The sequence below is a fragment of the Erigeron canadensis genome, chromosome 6 (genome assembly GCF_010389155.1).
Source record: "Erigeron canadensis isolate Cc75 chromosome 6, C_canadensis_v1, whole genome shotgun sequence".
Taxonomy (NCBI): domain Eukaryota; kingdom Viridiplantae; phylum Streptophyta; class Magnoliopsida; order Asterales; family Asteraceae; genus Erigeron; species Erigeron canadensis.
In genome coordinates, this window is record NC_057766.1 from 33,629,895 (window position 1) to 33,647,168 (window position 17,274).

Below are 17,274 nucleotides of genomic sequence, written 5' to 3' on the forward strand. Positions count from 1 at the left end.
ACTAATATAGAAGTAAGAAAAGATAGAAAAAAGAAAGAAAATATGTAACTTGACTTGAAAAAAAGCATTTACATACTTTTATAGTCATAGCCAACACGATACGGAGGTGTAATGATGGTAGTAACGGATGGCACGATGATGGTAGCGGTGTGGTTGTTGATGTAAAAGTATTTAATGTAATAGAGTAGTATAGTTATTTAAGAATTAATGGTAGATTTTATATATTAACTTCATTAAAGATAACTATAACTATTTTAAATAAATAATATAGATATTTTAAATGAAAATCTTTAAAATAATGGAAAGAATAAAAAGCGACAATTTAGTGAAGAAAAAATTAAAAATAATTGAATGTTTTATAATATGCTATAAATATATACATATATCTCATTTTACACACTGGGTGCATTTGTCTTTTCAACACTGATTTGGGTGCGCATATATACATACGTAGTCTATAACCATTTGCATAGTTGCATTTGCTACTACTGTGTCATCGTGTATGTGTGTTCCAACAGGTTTTTTTATCATTATTATTGTTATTATTTCTTTCACTTAATCTTTTTTCTTTAGTGTTTATCTAGTTATCCTGATTGCATCATCAGCTTTGACAATTTTCCAACTATTAATTTGATAATCCTTCCTATATATACACACTCACTCACATGACACATACGTACATACATACATTTATATACATCACACTAGTTAGATCGTTTTATTGTTATATATATTTTTCCAGATAAAAATGGCTGCCCGGAAAATGTCATCTATGTTTTCCTCATCTCACGCTCCTATTTTCTTACGATCATCTTTAGGTATTACTATTATTTGTTTTTCTTTTGATCATCAGTTCTGTTTTTCTTTGTTTAACAATGAAGATCATATCTTCCTTGTTTTTGGTATCATTTATTTATTTCTTTAGTTTTGACTTGTTGATATATATTAGATATGATCTATTGTAGATAATAATCTACAATATATATATTATAAAATTAACTAAGTAAGTGCCGCCTTCTGCGGGTTTTGAGCCCCAGTACCTCGACGGTGTATGGGGAGGTTAAGATGTAGGCAGACCTTACCTCTATCTAAGTAGAGAGGCTGCTTCCCGTTTCTACCTAAATGGTAGAAAAGGCCCTCCAACCTTTACATGGGATGAGGATCGAACCCATAGCCTCTGTCTCCAGAGGCAAGGGTGTTTACCACTGATCCAACCATGCTGCTTTTTTATATATATGTAAGAAAACAAAATAACATTCCTCACTAGGAGGTGTTTGGTATTACAAAGATTTTGGGTATCTAAAATGGTGTTTCGCTTTTTTAAAACTGCATTTTATCTCTATACACTCTTTTTCATTATTATTATTATTAATTATTTTCATAATACAACCGCAATAGTCAGATAATCTTTTTAAAATAGCATTCTCAAACAACCTCTAATTATAGAGCCCTGCTAATACGTACCCATCATACAGATTATTCTTATTTCTTTAAAGTAAAAGATCTAAAGTTAGATATGCCACCATGAGTTGCCTAATTTTTGTAAGCTGATAAATGAAAAAAACAACAAAAAGTTGGTGTAATGTGTTCCTTGGATTAATTTTAAAAATTCTGACTTTTCAAAGTTTTGAAAAAAGAAATATAATACATCCAGCCAAATCCACCATCGCATTGCATCTGTGATGTTCTGAACTCTGAGCTAAGCAGGCTCATGTTGCATAATTCAACACGTAGAACCTTTATGTAATATATTTTGTGACATCAATAGCAGAAGAAGTATCATTTTGGCTGTATGGAAAATGTTAGTACCTTTTTTTGTTCTAATCTTTCGGTTGGAACTATTTTGTGTTCCTTTGTGTTTAATGCATGTATATGTATCCGATAAGCGTTACCTATATTGGGTTAGTTAGTCAGGCTTCTTTTTTTTTTGTCATTGTTGTTGTATGCAGCTGATTTTGATGATTAATGGCATAATTTTAATTAGGTCGTTACTCTGGCCGAGGGACCAGGATCACTAAGTTTAGTACAGCTGCTGCTTTAGAGGAACCAATAACTCCACCTGTCAAGGTTGAACATACCAAGCTCCTCATCAATGGACAGTTTGTGGATGCAGCTTCAGGTATATAAGTCGTAGGTTGTGTTTGTGCAAATCCATTGTGTTTTCCAGTAAAGAACTGATATTGAATGATTTTTGGCACAGGAAAGACTTTTCCAACCTTGGATCCAAGAACAGGGCAACTTATTGCCAATGTAGCTGAGGGAGATGTTGAAGATGTTAATCGTGCAGTGTCTGCAGCACGAAAAGCATTTGATGAAGGCCCCTGGCCAAAAATGACAGCTTATGTAAGCTGATGGTTTTCAATATATTCCTTGGTTCTTGCTGTTAACTGCTTTTTGGATCATTATGTCATTTTTCATATATTTCACCAGGAAAGATCTCGGATATTGTTGCGTTTTGCTGATTTGGTTGAGAAGCATGCCGATGATATAACAGCTCTTGAAGTTTGGGATAATGGGAAGCCATATGAACAGGCAGCCTCAGATGAAATACCATTGTTCATTCGTCTTTTCCGGTATTATGCTGGTGAGTAGTTTTGGTTGCATTCACATGGAGGAACTGAGAAAACAAAACTGGATCACATATAGTAGTTCAAAATTTTCGAGGGTTAAAATTGTTATTCACTTATTCCTGAATCGACATAGAACATCTGAGCACAGTTAACCTGATTCACTTCATTTGTATATAATTATAGCTTCATAGAAAAGACTAATTGGTGTTGCTTATGTCCTTGTGAGTTAGATTATACTTTTTCCTATAAAAATTAACCATCTTGGTGCTTTTACTGTTGTTACTATTTCATAGGTTGGGCCGATAAAATTCATGGCCTTACAGTTCAGGCTGACGGGCCGCATCATGTTCAGACATTGCATGAACCGATTGGCGTTGCAGGCCAGATAATACCATGGAACTTTCCTCTTCTGATGTATTCTTGGAAGGTTGGGCCTGCATTGGCATGCGGTAACACTGTAGTGCTTAAAACTGCTGAACAGACGCCATTATCTGCCCTCTACGTGTCAAAGCTTTTCCATGAGGTATTATTTGTATTTATAACATTTAAATGTGTCTGGTAAGATCAATTAGGTTTCTTATTATCAAATGATTAACAGGCAGGACTTCCTCCTGGTGTGTTGAATATTGTGTCTGGTTATGGTCCGAGTGCTGGTGCTGCTCTTGCTAGCCACATGGAGGTGGATAAGGTTTGTACAAGGATATATAATTGGATTTATAGATTACATTCACACAATGCTAACCTCATATTTTCGTGAATATATGCAGCTTGCTTTCACAGGATCCACTGAGACTGGAAAAATTGTTCTTGGATTAGCTGCAAAAAGCAATCTGAAACCAGTGTCTCTAGAACTCGGTGGTAAATCTCCTTTCATTGTTTGTGAGGATGCAAATGTTGACGAAGCTGTTGATCTGGCACATGCTGCTCTGTTCTACAATCAGGTGTGCATCAGAGATTTCTATTCTAACGTAGAAATAGAATTTGTGATTGAAAATTTAACTTGGTTTCACTATGCTGCTATTTGCAGGGCCAATGCTGTTGTGCTGGATCACGTACATTTGTGCACGAACGTGTCTATGATGAGTTCCTAGAGAAAGCAAAGGCTAAAGCCTTGCAACGTGTGGTTGGTGACCCTTTCAAGAAAGGTGTTGAACAAGGTCCCCAGGTATTGCTTGCTACAATTAGTACCCAAAAAAAAACATTTCAAACTTATTTATGAATTTCTACGTAGGAATCCTTTTGAGAAACTTTAGAGTGTGATCATATTTTGTACTTGTTGTCCATGCTCAGGTTGACTCTGATCAATTTAATAAGATCTTAAAGTACATAAGATCAGGAGTCGACAGCGGTGCTACTCTTGAAACCGGAGGTGAAAGATTTGGTTCCAATGGATACTATATCCAACCCACTGTTTTCTCAAATGTCCAGGTAACGTTTTCAAACACCACGCTGTGATAAAAACTGACATATTTTAGTGCATTTTTATCGAATCTATATCATTTATATTCCTGTTTCTTTCAAGTAGGATGACATGCTAATAGCAAAAGACGAAATCTTTGGACCAGTACAGTCGATTCTTAAATTCAAGTGAGCTAAGATTAATCCCTGAATGTATATGTTCACTTCCCTGTTTTTTTTTTCTTTTCTCATATTTACCAATTGTTTTATTATAAAATAGGAATATCGATGAGGTCATCCGAAGATCAAATGCATCTCCATTCGGACTAGCTGCTGGTGTTTTTACACAAAATCTTGACACTGCTAATACTTTAACCCGTGCATTGAAAGTGGGAACTGTGTGGATCAACTGCTTTGACGTATTTGATGCTGCAATTCCTTTTGGTGGCTACAAGATGAGTGGCCATGGTAGAGAAAAGGGAATTTACAGCCTCAACAGCTACCTGCAAGTTAAGGCTGTCGTTACTCGTCTCAAGAATCCAGCATGGCTATAGTTATGTACTTCTTTTCTTTGTTCTTAACATCTTTTGTGCATTCTGATTATAAATGCATATGGATTCAAAGAGACATATTATTGCTTGTTATCATTTTCAACATAATGAAGATTTTCATCTAGTTCGTGTTCAAATAGCCATTTTGTAATGCTTTTTATAGCCTATCGTATCACTCAATAAAACACAAGTTCTTTACTTATCATTCAGCACACATTGACTCTGAATGTTCTCTTATTTTAACAGTTACAGTTCATTTTTTGGATAATTCTGACTGCATCATTATTTCTTCATTACCGTTTTATATAGGTAAACAACTTGGGTGGGTTGGGTTGTTAAAGCATAACAAAGAACACCCACCTAACAATCCAACCCCTACTCATATCACAATCTTAATTGATCATCACAGAAAGCCACCAAGTGACATTACATCATAAATGATTATAACTCGAGAGTCCCTATAAGTTCAAATCATAAAATGCAAAGCTCATGTTTCTTAGATTCTGATACATCAAGCGACATTTATTTGACTATGGTGATTGGATTCTCACTAAGAGAGTATCGTTCATAAGAAAATCTATGCCACTCCATTACTCTTACTGGAGTTTCTAACACTTTGTAATTCTTCTACGAGTTCATTCAGTGTCCGCCAAGACGACCCACCTTCTGCCATAGCTTCTTTTGCAGCTGAGGCAACCTCCTTAACCTTCTTCCTTGCCTCTTTCCCCTTTTTTCCTTCCATTAGCTCTTTTACCATTTTCTTTAATCCATCTGGTTTCACAAACCCCTTCACCGACCCGTCACATGTTTCAACCCGTAACCCAATTTTAATTTCCTCCACCACCATCCTTGCATTTAGAGGCTGATCAGCCATCATAGGCCATGCTAGTATTGGTACCCCTGAACAGATGCTTTCCAAAACAGAGTTCCAACCGCAGTGGCTTAAAAACCCTTTCACGCTCTCGTGGTTCAGAATCTCCCTTTGGTCCACCCATTCTCGTACGATCATCCCTCTTTCTCCCACTTTTTCTTGAAGCCCATCCAGAACACTTGTCTCACATTTCCTCACCACCCATAAAAAATCCACTTCTGATTCTTCCAAACCACTGGATATGGCTTCTAGCTGTTGTGTTGAAATCTCTGCTTGTGTACCAAATGCTACATATAGGACCAAGCACCCCCTGGCTTGCTTTAGGTCTAGCCACTCAATCCATTTGGGCTTTTGATCAGCATTCGTTGAAGACTCGGCCAAGCAAAGAGGCCCTACACACCAAACTTTGGATTTTGCCTCACTAGTTAAATAGTATATAAACAGAGGCTCTAGCTCATAGAAGCTATTCGAAATCAAGCCATAGCTATTCAGTGACGCCATAGCTACCTCCATTATGAAGTCAAACTGAGGTCCCCTTGGATCCCGCAGATTGAAAGGCTCGTCATAGTCATTCCTAGTGACTTTGATCCAAGGGAACCTAGTCACAGTTAAGAAGTCATCATCTGACTCAGGTCCTGACAAGAGTCGGTTAAAGCCCACTTCTCGGTTCACAGCATCTACATAGTTGCTCATACCATAAAACGAAAACCGAGGAATCCCAAACTTATTTGCAGATGCAAGTGTCCAACTCAAAAACCCATCAGAAATGATACACAAGACATTGGAAAGATTCATAAGTGCTTGTTCAAAGTAAGGCTGCATACACTTTGTTGCAATGGCAAATTTCCTAAAGAGCGATATAGAAGGCAACTTATCTGTACTTTCTACACCTCGAGGTATTTCTTCAACATTACAGGCAAACGGAAGGTCTACAATAGAGACACAACCATCCGGGCACCTCTCAAGACTCTTAGCAATAAAAGACTTGTTCTCTTTGGTGGTAAATATTGTGACCGTAATGCCTCGAGCCACAAGAAGTTGGGCCAAATGCAGCAAAGGGATTGTGTGGCCTTTGGCCATGAATGGAAACAGTACTATTTGAGGGGTCTGTGTTGAATCAACAGGAAGTGATGAAAGCATTTTTTTTTTTGTGTGTATATGTTGTGTTGTATATATTCTGCTATGTTTGTCATTGGTTATATATATAGGACTATATGTATTTAGAAGACCTCTTATTTTTCAATAACAGTCAAAACTCCTAAATTATGTAATGAATCACATGTTTTTAAAGTTCATTCACACGTGAAACGTTATAAAAATGTGTTGCAAAATAAAAATGTTTTCCAAACCTTATACATAACCGTTTGTTCACATGCTAACAGATATGTGAACAAATTCATTCACAAAGTTTTCACGATTCTTGAAAAAAAAATAGGGTTAATTGCAAAAATGGTACCTGAACTATCCATCATATTGCACAAATCATACCCATGGTTTATTAGTTACGCCCGTCAATCCGTCATACCCAAACTTACCATTTTTCCACTCGGACCAAACCTGAACCTAACGTCCGTTAGTTGTGCTGTTAAGTGTCCCAAGTACAAGTATGAAATCTGTAGTTTTCATTATACTTCAGGTACCATTTTTGTAATTTACCCTTATAATTAATATTTTAGTTTATAAAACTATATTTTATCAATTAGTATTATTTAATTAAAATTAATATTTCTAATGACTCTTATATAGTAATAAATTATAATTTTTTTAAAAAACTTTTAATATTTTTTAAAAAATATTTACTTTTATTTTATAAATAATATTTACTTTTTATAAAAGATTCTTTCTATTCTTTAAAAGTTATTAATTTTTTATAAAAAATGTATTTTATTAAAAACTATAAATATATTGAATTATAGATCCATGATTATTTTGATAAATGCGTATCTTCATAATTATTTATTTAAAAAAAAAAACTATTGCATGGTGGACCGGTGGTTGTGTAGGTACAAATGTGATACAAGATATTAAAACATTCTTTTTATTTACTTTTTCTAAAAGAAGAAAATAAATATTGAAATACACATCTATCAAAATCATTATAGATACACAATTCAATATGTAATACTTTTTAATAAAATTTAAATATTAAAAAAATAATATCGTTTATAGACTAATAACAGTTTTTTTATAAAATAAAATGTTATATTTTAAAACAATATAAATATCTATAATATATTAATAAAATTTTATAAAATTTTAATTGATTACTACATAATAATCATTAACAATAATATTTTTAATTAATTAACATTACTAATTGATAAAATATAATTTTTAAAAGTAACGTATTAATAATAAGGGCAGATTACAAAGATAAAGTATTAATATTTATTAATAAATGTTAATAATTTTTTATAAATAATATTAATAAGTTTTTATAAATTTATAAAGTTATAATTATAAAGTTGTAATAAATATTAATAAATTTTTATAAAATTATATTTTATTACTAAATAAAAGTCATTAACAATATTAATTTTTATTAAATAATACTAACTAATAAAGTATAGTTTTATAAACTAAAATATTAATATTAAGGGTAAATTATAAAAATGGCACCTGAAGTATAACGAAAATTACAGATTTCATACATCTACTTGGGGCACTTAACAACACAACTAACGGACGTTAGGTCTCAGTATGGTTCGAGTGGAAAAATGGTAAGTTTGGATATGACTGACGTAATTAATAAATCCTGAGTATGATTTGTGCAATATGATGAAAATTCAGATACCATTTTTTATAAATTAAGATTCATTTGTGAGTGCGGGGATTTTATGAGATATGCAATATTAGAGATTGGTGCATGTGGACAGTGACACCCTCTACAATTGTATTTTTCCTACCATTATTCGTGGCATACCTTGTTTTCGATACAAAACTCAAAATATAAAGTCGTGATATTTCATCCTTATATCGACGACGTCCCTATATGACCTTAACTGCTCATTTAACTCCATTTACCTTTGACTAAAAAAAGTCAAACATGACATTGTGAGACGAGGGAAGTATATATTAAAAAGCGAACATGTACTTTAATTAGAAACTGAAAGAAATGAATACACTATACAGTATTTATTTTGAAACATATGCAACTAACCACCTAGCAAGAACGATCAAAGTGTATTAAAATCCCAAACGATGACATGATTTAGTAAACTTGTCTGTGTTATTTACAAATTTCGTAAATTATGACAACTAACCACCTAGCAAATATGAATGCTTAAAGAAATTGGTCCCTCTTGAAGTTAATACACAATAATTGAGGTTTGACCATATAAATTATACGAACACAAAAAGAATATTTATTATCAAAATCGATAGACAAAAACTTAACAAATCAAATTAAGATATTTAAAATGAACCAATATATATTGAGAAAAGTGAATATAAGGCTGTACTGGCACCTAAACTTAGGTGTGGAACCCCTCACATATTAATTTTTTTATATTTGTTGAATTTTAATTAAATCACATGCCCCATGATTTTTATGGATTAAAAAAACAATATGTGAATGTTCCACATCTAAACTTAACTACCTAACAGCCTTATATTCCCATCGCCCATATATATTTGTTACATTGTATGGAAAACCACCAAAATAAACGCGAAACACCACCAAGGTTTAACATGCATGTGAATAACATCCGTTTCATAAAAATTGGTTTTCTTTTTTCATGTGTTCACGTGTCTCTTCATGGTCTTTATCAAACCCTGTACGTTAATTGCCTCATGTTTATCATAGTCATGATTTTGTCACACTTATCTTCATAAGGTTTTCATCGCCAAATATATACTTTCACATGTCTTCATGATCTTCCTGTTGTTCATCTTCAATTTCATAAATAGTCTTCCGTTTGTCTTTGTATATATGCGCATGTGAATATGCTCTGCGCCTTTGCCGGCATATATATGTCGTCAATGTGTACGTGTAATATACATGTGAATGGTTCATGTGTTTAACATTAATTGTTCTTTAATTAGTTTTAGTTTTATTTTTGATGTTTACACATGTATACATACATATGTGATAGTTATTTGTATCGTGTGCATTTTAAAAGTGTTCTTATCGGAGTGTTACCCTATTAGTGTTACCTTATTTTTATATAGGGTAACACTCCGGTAAGAACACTATTAAAATAAGAATGATGACAACACTTAAAAACATCATTTTGATGCATTAAAACTTCATAAAACTAACATAGTGCATAACTAATTATCATTATTTAAGTGTTTAACAACACATTGATCCGTCAAAATCGAAAAAATCACGTTTTTTGTTGGATGCATCATTTTGATGAATATGCATCCTTTAATTTGACAGAGCAATGTGTTGTTAAACACTTAAATAATAATAGTTAGTTTTACACTATGTTAGTTTTATGGACTTTTAATGCATCAAAATGTAGTTTTTAAGTATTTTCACCGTGTTCTTATTTTAAGGTTGTTCTTTTTTGATTGTCCCTATATATATATATATATATATATATAGGGAGACAATCAAATAAGAACAGTTTTAAAATAAGAACGGTGAGAACACTTAAAAAAAATCATTTGGATGCATTAAAAGTCCATAAAACTAACATAGTGCATAACTAATTATCATTATTTAAGTGTATAACAACACATTGACCTGTCAAAATCAAGAAAATCATGTTTTTTGTTTTGTGCATCCATCTTGGATGCATATTCTTCAAAATGATGCATCCACCAAAAACGTGATTTTTTTTAATTTTGACGGATCAATGTGTTGTTAAACACTTAAATAATAATAATTAGTTATGCATTATGTTAGTTTTATGGACTTTTAATGCATCAAAATGATGTTTTTTAAGTGTTCTCACCGTTCTTATTTTAAGATTGTTCTCACTGAAGTGTTACCCATGTATTATATATATATATATTATATATATATATATATATATATATATATTTCAGTGTGCTTTTTGTTTTTTGTTGCAAAGAGCCCTGACGGTAGATAGCTCTGACTGTAGTAATAGAATTTGGTACACAAGCAGAAATTTCAACACAACAGCTAGAAATCCCTAGTTGTTGTGTTGCGCGGGTACGTGTCTAAGTATATGGTGAATATATAGAGCAAAGATTCATGCCAAACATGAAGTTAGGATAGAGACATTTGTGGGTGCGAGCATTATGTGAGTATGAGATATAGTGTTACAAAATAGAGATTGGTGCATGCGGACGATGTACAGATTGTATTTTCCCTGCCACTATTAGCTGAGCTTAAAGTCACCGGATATTGTGATGCTGGATTTCAGACTGATAAAGATGATACAAAATCTCAGTCAGGATATGTCTTCGTTTTTAATGGAGGTGCAGTAGATTGGAAGAGCAAGAAACAATCTACAGTTGTTATGTCTGCTATAGAGTCTGAGTATATAGATGCTTCAGATGCGGCCATGGAAGTTGGCTGGATCAGAAAGTTTATTTCTGGGCTTGATGTGATGCCATCAAATAACACTCCAATGGATTTATATTGTGATAATTCGGGAGCAATTATCATTGCCAATGAACTTGGGGTTCAAATGGGTGCTAAACATCACCAAAGGAGATATCACTACGTTCGTGAGCAAATCGAATCGCGTGAAATCAAATTACTCAAAGTTTACACAGATTATAACTTGGTGGATCCTTTTACAAAGGCATTGTAAAAGGGAAAGCTTAATAAGCATGTAGAAGGCTTAGGTCTTAAATATTGCTAGTTATATCATGTAAATCTGTGATTGGTATTTGGATAATGGGATGTTAAACAATTGTTATTTTCAATAAATGAATATTTATACGCGGTATAAGTGGTTTCATTTTATAATAATTGTGTCCTATATTTGCATGTTTAGATCCATGAATATTTAAAATATTCTAAATGTTCATTGTCGATTAATTATATGGGAATATGATTAAAGTGAGACAAATGTGAGAAATTGGTGAAAATATTTAAGGGAATATTTTGAAGATTGTGGATTTCTTACCAAACTCACATGATATTCAAAAGGAATATTGGACTTACCCCACATAACGAATTATCATTTTATGGATCGGCATCATTAAATGAGATTCGTAAAATGATTATTTTATTTATCCTTAGACTTGAGATACAAGTGAGTTATGCTTGTGTGGATTGCATTTTTAGATATTGTTCATAACTGTCCTGAACAAGGTAGTAATAAAAGGCTATTTTCAAAAATCTTAAGAAACGACATGGCCAGACACTTGTAGTCAATACAGGATTTGTTCCTTTAACTTGCAACTGAAGTATGATACCATTTGGCGCCCTCATTAATTAATTTAAGATGTTTGTGTGGCCACACCCAAATGAACTCAAGAGAAAGTCTTGACTAATTTGGTAATCTTGATTAATTGTAGAAATGAGAAACATAATCGTTAATTTATGAAATAACATTTATCCATATTCATAATTAACAAGGGTATCTGAACAAAGGGATATTAAAGATTAAATCATTTCAAATTGACGATTTAAGAAATTATTCTTAAATATTTCTGGGAGCATTGGCGTGTTGCTAGACGCTAACCAATGTTATTACTTTTATAAATAGCATGCTCAAGTGGGAGCTGTTGGAGTGTGATCATGTTAATTATAAAACGTATGTCCGGAAATAATTTAAGTCTACGGGGTCACACGAAATGACACAGTAACTCTATATTATTTATTAGTATATTAAAGTAATATATTAATTAAAATATAATCACAAATGATTAATTAAACTAATTAAAGGGTTAATTGTATTTAATTAATTATAGAGGAGGTGTTGGTTTGAAATTAGGAATTAGAGTTGTTTCCTAATTCCATCCATAGGGGGCCGAAATTATAAGGTTTCTAGAACTCTTAGGATTGCTTGTTCACCAAGGTAAAAACCCTTACATATTAGCCTATAAATAGAGGGATAATTCCAAGGGTTTTTCATACACACAATTTGCAAAGAAAATTTCTCTCCTCTCTCCCTCTCTCTATCAGCCGAAACCCACTCCCAAAGGGTTTGGTTTTTTGCTTTTTAGCTAGGAAAAAGGGTTTTTGGTTTTAGCTAGGGTTTTGATTTAGAGGGTTTAAACAAAGGGTTGTTTGGTTTGTGATTCGGGTACTAGTATACAATATACGGGGTGTCTAGTGTGCGATCGTAGAAGGGTTTTACTTTAAAACCTAATTCATCATAATAATAATATCATTATTATTTATTGGAGCTTTGCATAAGGTACACGTCTCATAACTATTATTTGTTAATTAATTTGATTGCATATATGTTTCGATTTTTCTGTTGCGTATACTCGTGATTATATGTGTTTGTATATGTCATATTCTAACAGAAGATGGTACAATGTTTTTCATTCAAATAGAAACACATATATGTTACGATGATGAGCAAGTTACAAATGCCACTAACTTTTCATTTTTGCATAACCTAAATCAAACTACCTTTATTTGTTTGAAAACACGCACTCACACAAATTGTGCATGTATGTTACAACATCATGACTGCCAAAGAAAATTAAAATAATCAATTTTTCATAAGGTATACACACCATTTTTGCTAGTTGTTTTTATGTATTTTCAACCTATTCGGTTTTGGTACCGAAAAACCAGTACCGGTATCGGTATCGGTACCGAACCGGTACCGTACCTATGTAATCGGTACGGTATTCGGTTCTCAGTTTTGGCTATTTTCGGTTTCGGTACTAGTCGGTTTCGGTACGGTTCGGTACCGAAAACCACCCCTAGGGTCGAGTGATGTGCCTAGTCCAAAAGAGATGATGGTCAATGGCATATTTTAATCGACAGCGGTTGGTAGTCGGCGCTGGTTGGTGGCGATGGCTACCATGGATGTGGTTGGTGGCGGCAAGAAAGATGCAGGAATATAAAGCTGAAGGTAACATAGGGTTCTATGCTTGGTAGGGCTTTTTTGTCTAATTGATTGAATTTCATAGGAATTGTAAACTTTCCATTGATATATTGAAGGAATTCTAAATTCCTTGTTTTAAGGAATTCATTGGAAAATTTTAAATTCCAATTTCTTCATTTCTTCAACCAAACACACTTATGATGCAATTCAACAATCCAATTCGTATGAATTCCATAGGATTCCCACCAACCAAACGGGTTTATATTCCTAAGGGGATATAAGGTTTATTACTTGGAAAGTAATACTATTTAGGAAATGATTTTAAACCCTAAAAAATAAATTAGGAAATGATTTTAAACCTACAAATTAAATTAAGTAGACAAAAACCAACTGGGTTGGATCAGTGGTTGGAGCTCATGCCTCTAGAAACAGAGGTCATGAGTTCGATCCTCATGCCCAGCAAGGCTGGAGGTCCTTTTCTACCTATGGTAGATACTGGAAGTAGCCTCTCTACCTTTGGTAGGGGTAAGGCTGTCTACATATCAACCTCCCCCATACATCGTCAAAGACGGTATTGTGACCCAAAACCCGTAGAAGACGGCATTGGGAGTTACATTACTTTACTTTTAAATTAAATTAAGTAGACGCTTAGGAGCATCTTTACAGAAAGATATCAATGAGCTAGCTATTAGTTTACTGGCCCAAGGTGGATATCGGAGACATCGCCTCTTTGGTAGTCTCGGGTTCAAATCCGAGAATTACCGTTGATTATTAACTTAGAAAAAACGAAAACATTTGATGCTTAAAAAAGCTAAAAAAGTATACGCTTAGAAAATAATAGCAAATGTCCTGCACCAATCAGTGAACCACTATCCAACTTGTTGCAGCTCAACCTTTTAAACTAATACTCCGTAGTAAGTTTTTTTTTATAATATTTTTGAAAGGCTTTAAATCAATAGTAGTTATAAGTTCGAAATTCTGTATTCTTGTTTAGATAAAAACAGTGTAGCATTAATGGAGTTAATTTAATATTTGATAACGATGCACCATTTGTAACATTCGATGCCCAACTATAATTGATCAGTATCGAAAGAAGAGTTTTGGCCAACTAATGAATGTGTGTTTTAATTTCGTAACATATATATTTCAAAGCTTAGAGGCTCCTTATCGAGTTTTAGCAATGGGTTCCTTATCGAGTTTACTAGCAAAGTGGTCCTTTATGTGTTGTATGAAATGACAATGTTACCCTTGCACATGATGGCCTTATGAAGACTTGACGACACCTGCCAACAGTTATGTTAAGAGGAGCCAAAACATTGCATAAAATTCTTAAATGAGGAAACTATTGTAATGATATTCAAAAAGGTACCCATTGTTAAAATGAATAAATCATAGGAACCAATCTTGTAATCAACTCAAATAGTTGGTTTACTTTTAACTAAACTAGATGGGTGCTCGCGCGTTGCGGCGATATTAACAACTTACAACATGTTCTACGCTTACCGTTCAATAGAAAGACCATTTTTAAAAGAGTTTCGTTGTATGTCTGTGTGATGATAGTCTCGGGGATTGAAATTTTTAAGGTTATTTTAGTCTAGTGGTGTATGTGATATATAAAAGATGTAAAAGAAAAAGGGTGTAATATAGTTTTTTAAATTTTTAATTACCTAAAAATGGAAATCAATTTGCTTTATAAGAGATTATAGACATGCATTTAAATTTTAAATATTTAATTTTTTGTATTAGCAGTTTTAACAGGTTGATGGGTTTTAAACAGGTCACTATAGTTAACCAAACTCAACCCAAATATTAAAAGTCTTAGTGAAACTGGCTCTTGTGTTTATTCCGAATGTTATGGCGCAAGTGTAAGGGCTAACATATATAGTGAAGTCGATCAATAGTTTGAATGGAAAAGGTATAATTTCGTTCCCAGCATATAATCTATATGATTTGTGTAACACATAATTCATGATTTGTAACACATGCATTGTTGTTTTATTTTAAAGTAGGATCGAAGTGTTTTTTTTCTGTTTTTTTTTTTTTTAATTAGGATTGTGATATTTGTTTTTTAAGTATGATAATGGGTGTTAGGTCCAGTTTTTACTGGACTAGCTCCAGACTTGAAGACTGGAGTAATCCTGAAGATTTGTCCAGAAATTATGGAAGTCCAGTAAGCGTCTACTTGTACAGGAAATCTGGAGTCCTCCAGATTTGATTATTGAACTTCACTCCAGTCCAGATCTACTCCACTGAAGAACATTCTCACTGAAGACAAAGTCTGAAGTTTGAAGAAGAAGACTGACATATGGCGGAGCCCACTGGCAGACTTACCGGATCAACAACTGGAGTCCTTGTCAGTGTTCTAGACCTTACAAGTCTGAACACTGATTACGGGGAATTGACTTTATGCCTTTACACGCTTTTACCCGGATATCTCTTTTGTCCCTTGTAAAGGTTTTACACGCGTGTAAAGGTGGTTGGCTAAAAGGTGACAAGTCACTATCAAATGTGACTTTATCCTTGTACTTTTAGTATTGCATTTAAAGAAAATACCAAAGTTCCTTAAATGCTCTCAACCATATTTGTACGGCAAAATAATCACTGTGGAGATTATTTTGCCTATAAATACTAAGTCATTTTCCTCTTTCAACTTACTTTTTGCAATTTGGTGAACTTGTCTAAATACTCTCGATCTAAGCAGTTATACTTCACAACTTTAAGTATTTCGATCAAGGAGATTATTTAGCAAATATAGATCATTTGTAATTCATAAGGTTGTTTAGATATTTACTTTGGTATTATCTAGGTTCCGCAACAACCTTGTATTTTGTTTATACATCAATAAATAAAATACACATTCAAAATTACTTTTGTGTTCCACCTCATTTAACTTGTTTATTTATTGCTTAAGTCTTGTATTTACTTATTTATATTCTTGCATTTATATTTACGTAAATACTAGTCCTTATCTAGTCTATACTTGACTTGTTGTATTTTACACTCGTGGGTTAAACCATCGGTGAGGGACTTCACAATGGGAAAAGATTTTCTTAAGTTAAAGAAAAATCAAGGGTCAAAATTTAAAGATTATTTTTGAATCTTGACCCTTGATTTTAATTTAAAGGTCAAGATTACCCATGTTATGATAACTTGAGGGAATCTATTCTTATTTTTTTTTTCAAGTCTTTTAATGTTTTTAATTATTAATGTAAAATTATTAAAATAATGTTATTATTATTAATAAAAGTGTTTACTTAATTTGTCTTTACATAATAATAAGTAATATTAAATTATTTGATTGATGGTATGGTCAACAAATTTCAAGAAACTCTTCTTATAGACAGATAAGCGTGAGTTTTGAGAGAAATTAAGAAATTTCAAGAAGTTGATTAATATGATCACAACTTGCGGCGGAATTTTGTTTTAAGGAGTGTCAATTTGTTAAAAGGTAAATACGGTAATTTAGTGTTCTAGTGTATGAAGAAGCATTTTGGGAACCATAAATATGATGAAGGGGGTTTTTTGGAAAAAAAAAAGCTTAATTTCTTAAAACATACCACAAATAAAAACACAAAATGCTTTATAAAGGAGTAGTAAAGATAAGCCCAGAGCTAAGAATGTTGTTAGCGTCTCATATATCTTTATATCCCATTAACTCGCTTTCATGAATTCTATGTTATGTTTCACCATCATTTTTATCATCAAGATTTAATTCAATTTTTTACCAATTATGAAATGTCTAATATAAAAAGCTGTTTAGATTATTTGGTATGAGATATCCTAAAGAAGAGATGTCTTTCACATGAGGAACCATGTCATCAAACTTGGCATCTTGCAAAAATATAAGGGTGAGGCAACTCTTTTTGGTGGAGAGTTTATCAACAAGTTGCAAAAAAAATGAATAATAGAATGATAGAATATTGGTTTATGGGAAATAGGAAAAGGAGAGA

The 17,274-nt window shown here is 32.8% G+C and overlaps 2 protein-coding genes across 3 annotated transcripts; one reads left to right on the plus strand and one right to left on the minus strand.

Moving 5' to 3' along the window:
- Nucleotides 1-417: 417 nt before the first annotated feature.
- On the plus strand, nucleotides 418-4,721 carry LOC122603800 (benzaldehyde dehydrogenase, mitochondrial-like). Of its 2 annotated transcripts, none has more exons than XM_043776608.1 (12): nucleotides 418-500; nucleotides 743-818; nucleotides 1,985-2,119; nucleotides 2,201-2,343; nucleotides 2,431-2,584; nucleotides 2,864-3,093; nucleotides 3,169-3,258; nucleotides 3,338-3,511; nucleotides 3,598-3,735; nucleotides 3,861-3,998; nucleotides 4,096-4,157; nucleotides 4,249-4,721. In XM_043776608.1, the coding sequence occupies exons 2-12, from the start codon at nucleotides 749-751 to the stop codon at nucleotides 4,520-4,522; spliced, it is 1,608 nt and encodes a 535-aa protein (XP_043632543.1). In that variant the 5' UTR covers nucleotides 418-500; nucleotides 743-748; the 3' UTR covers nucleotides 4,523-4,721. The 2 variants fall into 2 exon arrangements, with proteins under 2 accessions (XP_043632543.1, XP_043632542.1); XM_043776607.1 differs by having other exon boundaries at nucleotides 432-518.
- Nucleotides 4,722-4,980: 259 nt separating this feature from the next.
- On the minus strand, nucleotides 4,981-6,548 carry LOC122603801 (UDP-glycosyltransferase 90A1-like). The gene has a single exon (XM_043776609.1). The coding sequence runs from the start codon at nucleotides 6,528-6,530 to the stop codon at nucleotides 5,097-5,099; it is 1,434 nt and encodes a 477-aa protein (XP_043632544.1). The 5' UTR covers nucleotides 6,531-6,548; the 3' UTR covers nucleotides 4,981-5,096.
- Between the last annotated feature and the right edge of the window lie 10,726 nt (nucleotides 6,549-17,274).